The 5,013-nt window shown below is 47.7% G+C and overlaps 1 protein-coding gene and 1 long non-coding RNA gene across 3 annotated transcripts in view; one reads left to right on the top strand and one right to left on the bottom strand.

The window, feature by feature from the left end:
• Positions 1-5,013, top strand: part of LOC112070635 (visual pigment-like receptor peropsin) — a 50,912-nt gene that overhangs the window by 25,861 nt on the left and 20,038 nt on the right. Inside the window, exon 3 of the mRNA XM_024138071.2 lies at positions 136-235. Coding sequence (XP_023993839.1) covers positions 136-235 — 100 coding nt within the window. The remainder of the gene's footprint in view (positions 1-135; positions 236-5,013) is intronic.
• On the bottom strand, positions 673-4,562 carry LOC139024341 (uncharacterized). Of its 2 annotated transcripts, XR_011475625.1 has the most exons (4): positions 4,348-4,562; positions 3,968-4,011; positions 3,857-3,918; positions 673-878 (listed from the first exon to the last, which is right to left on the bottom strand). It is a non-coding gene; the product is annotated as an uncharacterized lncRNA (long non-coding RNA). The 2 variants fall into 2 exon arrangements; XR_011475626.1 differs by lacking the exon at positions 3,968-4,011 and having other exon boundaries at positions 3,857-3,900.

The following is a 5,013-nucleotide window of genomic DNA, read 5'->3' as shown; positions in this document are numbered from 1 at the left end:
AAATGGTCCCGTCCCTAGGGAAAGGACGCTTCCAGTAACCTGTCAGTCATCACTGAGTGACAGGTAGAGACAGCCAGTCATTATCAGATGTGAACCAATAGCTTACTGACCCTCCCCCTATCTCCTCTCCTATAGGTTGATGGCTTCTTCACCTTGTTGTTTGGCCTGGCCAGCATCAACACCCTGACTGTCATCAGTGTCACCAGATACATCAAGGGATGCCAGCCTAACAAAGGTCAGAATAACATATAAATTATAAGACAAAGGTCAGAATAACATATAAATTATAAGACAAAGAACAGAATAACATAAATTATAAAACAAAGGTCAGAATAACATATAAATTATAACAGCTAAAGTAGGTCGACAAAATGCTGGTAACTTCCTCCGAATTCCCAGGTTTTCACAAAATTCCGTTTTATGACTAAAATCAAATCAAATCAAACTTTATTTGTCACATGCGCCAAATACAACAAGTGTTGACCTTARCGTGAAATGCTTACTTACAAGCCCTTAACCAACAGTGCAGTTCAAGAAGAGTTAAGAAAATATTAGTAAAAAAATTATAAAAATTAACACAATAAAATAACTGCCTTGTTTAGGGGCAGAATGACACATTTTACCTTGTCAGCTCTGGGATTTGATCCAGCAACCTGTCAGTTACTGGCTCAACGCTCTAACCACTAGGCTACCTGCCGCCCAACGCTCTAACCACTAGGCTACCTGCCTCCCAACGCTCTAACCACTAGGCTACCTGCCGCCCAACGCTCTAACCACTAGGCTACCTGCCGCCCAACGTTCTAACCACTAGGCTACCTGCCGCCCAACGCTCTAACCACTAGGCTACCTGCCTCCCAACGCTCTAACCACTAGGCTACCTGCTGCCGCCCCTAATAACTATCAACAGCAAACTTAGGAAATTCCTCTGCATTATCATTAACAGCAGACTTGTACAATTCCTCAGTGAAAATTGAGCAAATGTCCAATTGGCTTTTTAACAAATTACCGTACGACAAACAACATATTCACCCTAATTCACCCTAATTGACAAACAAACAAACAAAAACAAAGGCAAAGTCTTATCATACTTTGTTGATTTAAAAAAAGCTTGACTCAATCAAGCATGTGGGTCTGCTGTACAAATTGATGGAAAGTGGTGTTGGGGGAAAAACATACGACATTATAAAATCCATGTACACAAACAACAAGTGTGCAGTTAAAATTGGCAAAAAATACACACATTTCTTCTCACAGGGCCGTGGGGTAAGACAGGGATGCAGCTTAAGCCCCACCCTCTTCAACATACTGTATATATCAATGAATTGGCGAGGGCACTAGAACAGTCTGCAGCACCCGGCCTCACCCTACTAGAATCTGAGGTCAAATGTCTACTGTTTGCTGATGATCTGGTGCTTCTGTCCCCCACATGAGGGAGTGACATGCGGTTATGGTTTCGAGTATATATGCAGCGATACCTGTAACAAACAATATAACATGTAGGTATGAGTTATAAGTGACTATGCATGGATAATAACAGAGAGTAGGCAGCAGCGTAAAGACGGGGACAATGCAAATAGTCCGGGTAGCCATTTGATTAGCTGTTCAGGAGTCTTATGGCTTGGGGGTAGAAGCTGTTAAAAAGCCTTTTGGTCCTAGACTTGGCGCTCCGGTACCGCTTGCCGTGCGTAGCAGAGAGAACAGTCTATGACTAGAGTGGCTGAGTCTTTGACAATTTTTAGGGCCTTCCTCTGACACACCCGCCTGGTATAGAGGTCCTGGATGGCAGGAAGCTTGGCCCCCAGTGATGTACTGGGCCGTACGCACCACCCTCTATAGGGCTATTGCGGTCGGAGGTGAGCAGTTGTCCATATCAGCGAGTGATGCAACCAGTCAGGATGCTCTCGTGGTGAAGCTATAGAACTTTATGAGATCTGAGGACACATGCCAATTTTTTTCAGTCTCCTGAGGGGGAATAGGCTTTGTCGTGCCCTCTTCACGACTGTCTCGGTGTGTTTGGATCATGATAGTTTGTTGGTGATGTGGACCGCAAGGAACTGAAGCTCTCAACCTGCTCCACTACAGCCTGTCGATGAGAATGGGGCGTGCCTCGGTCCTCCTTTTCCTGTAGTCCACAATCATCTCCTTTTCTCGATCACGTTGAGGGAGAGGTTGTTATCCCTCGCACTTCCGTCAGGAAGTCTATAACAAGTGCAGAGGGAGGTGTTTAGTCCCAGATCCTAACTTTAGTGATGACTTTGAGGGCACATATGGTGTTGAACGCTGAGCTGTAGTCAAATGAACAGCATCTCACGTTAGGTGTTCCTTTGGTCCCGTGGGAAAGGGCAGTGTGGAGGTGCAATAGAGATTGCATCATCTGTAGAGATCTTTTGGGTGGTATGCAAATTGGAGTGGGTCTAGGGTTTCTGGATAATGGTGTGGATGTGAGCCATGACAGCAGCCTTTCAACAAAGCACTCATGGCTACAGACGTGAGTGCTACGGGTCAGTAATCATTTAGGCAGGTTACTTAGTGTCTTGGCACAGGCTCGTGGTGGTCTGCTTGAAAATGTTGGTATTACAGACTCGGAAAGGGAGAGGTTGAACATGCAGTTTGGTCAGCGCATGCTCGGAGTACAACATCCTGGTAATCTGTTTGGCCCCGCGGCCTTGTGAATGTTGACCTGTTTAAGGGTCTTACTCACATCGGCTATGAGAGCGCGATCAACAGTCGTCCGGAACAACTGATGCTCTCATGCATGCTTCAGTGTTGCTTGCCTCGAAGCGAGCGTAGAAGTAATTTATCTCGTGTCATAATGGGCCACTCCGCGGCTTGTGCTTCCTTTGTAGTCTGTAAACAGTTTTCAAGCCCTGCCACAGCCGACCGAGCGTCAGAGCTGGTGTAGTAGCCGGTGTCGTAGCCAGTGTAGTACGTACAGGCCCTGAAGCTAAGTCATTCTCTGATACAACCAAAATCATGAAGTATTATGCTATCCGATACAGACCAGAACAAAGTGTTTATATTCTGATACATCAAAGTGTTTATTACCCTGATACAGACCAGAGCAGCAAAGTGTTATATTCATGATACATACCAGAGTAAAGATGTTTTTATTATCTGATACAGACCAGAGTCAGCAAAACCACTAAATGGTCCCCGCCCTAGGAAAGGAGCTTCCAGTAACCTGTCAGTCATCACTGATGACAGGTAGAGACAGCCAGTCATTATCAGTGTGAACCAATAGCTTACTGACCCTCCCCCTATCTCTCCTCTCCTATAGGTTGAATGCTTTCACCTTGTTGTTTGGCCTGGCAGCATCAACACCTGACTGTCACAGTGTCACCAGAATACTCAAGGGATGCCACAACTCTAACAAAGGTCAGAATAACATATAAATTATAAGACAAAGAACAGAATAACATATAATTATAAGACAAAGGTCAGAATAACATATCAATTATAACAGATAAAGTAGGTCGACAAAATGCTGGTAACTTCCTCCGAATTCCCAGGTTTTCACAAAATTCCGTTTATGACTAAAATCAAATCAAATCAAACTTTATTTGTCACATGCGCCAAAATACAACAAGTGTTACCTTCATCGTGAAATGCTTACTTACAAGCCCTTAACCAACAGTGCAGTTCAAGAAGAGTTAAAAAATATTAGTAAAAAAATTATAAAAATTAACACAATAAATAACTGCCTTGTTTAGGGGCAGAATGACACATTTTACCTTGTCAGCTCTGGGATTTGATCCAGCAACCTTTTGCGTTGATAGTCCAACGCTGCTAACCACTAGAGCTAACCTGCCGCCCAACGCTCTAACCACTAGGCTACCTGCTCTAACCACTAGGCTACCTGCCGCCCAACGCTCTAACCACTAGGCTACCTGCCGCCCAACGCTCTAACCACTAAGGCACCTGCCTAACCACTAGGTACCTGCCGCCCAACGCTCTAACCACTAGCTACCTGCCGCCCAACGCTCTAACCACTAGGCTACCTGCCTCCCAACACTGTCTAACCACTAGGCTACCTGCCGCCCAACCGCTCATACCACTAGGCTACCTGCTTCCCAACGCTCTAACCACTAGCTACTGCCTCCCACGCTCAACACTAGGCTACCGCCGCCAACGCTCTACCACTAGGCTACCTGCCGTCCAACGCTCTAACACTAGCTACCTGCCGCCCAACGCTCTAACCACTAGGTCTACCTGCCGCCCAACGCTCTAACCACTAGGCTACCTGCCGCCAACCGCTCTAACCACTAGCTACCTGCCGTCCCTACGCTCTAACCACTAGGCTACCTGCCGCCCCAACGCTCTAAACCACTAGGCTACCTGCCGCGCAACCTCTAACCACTAGGCTACCTGCCGCCCAACGCTCTAACCACTAGGCTACCTGCCGCCCAACGCTCTAACCGCTAGGCTACCTGACGCCCAACGCTCTAACCACTAGGCTACCTGCCGCCCAACGCTCTAACCGCTAGGCTAAGTGCCGCCACGCTCTAACCACTAGGCTACCTGCCGCCCAACGCTCTAACCACTAGGCTAAGTGCCGCCCAACGCTCTAAACCACTAGGCTACCTGCCGTCCTACACTCTAACCACTAGGCTACCTCTGCGCCCAACGCTCTAACCACTAGCTACCTGCCTCCCAACGCTCTAACCACTAGGCTACCTGCCTCCCAACGCTCTAACCACTAGGCTAAAACCTGCCCTCCCAACGCTCTAACCCACTAGGCTACCTGCCCGCCCAACGCCTCTAACCACTAGGCTACCTGCCGCCCAACGCTCTAACCACTAGCTACCTTGCCGCCCAACGCTCTAACCACTAGGCTACTGCCGCCAACGCTCTAACCATAGCTACCTGCATCCCAACGCTCTAACCCACTAGGCTTACCTGCCGCCCAACGCTCTAACCACTAGGTCTACCCTGCCCGCCCAACGCTCTAACCACTAGGCTACCTGCCGCCCAACGCTTAACCACTAGGTACCTGCCGCCCAACGCTCTAACACT

The sequence above is a fragment of the Salvelinus sp. IW2-2015 genome, unplaced genomic scaffold (assembly GCF_002910315.2).
Source record: "Salvelinus sp. IW2-2015 unplaced genomic scaffold, ASM291031v2 Un_scaffold1381, whole genome shotgun sequence".
NCBI classification, from domain to species: Eukaryota; Metazoa; Chordata; class Actinopteri; order Salmoniformes; family Salmonidae; genus Salvelinus; species Salvelinus sp. IW2-2015.
The sequence above is the reverse complement of the archived record's forward strand: the minus strand, read 5'-3'. Positions and strand labels throughout refer to the sequence as shown.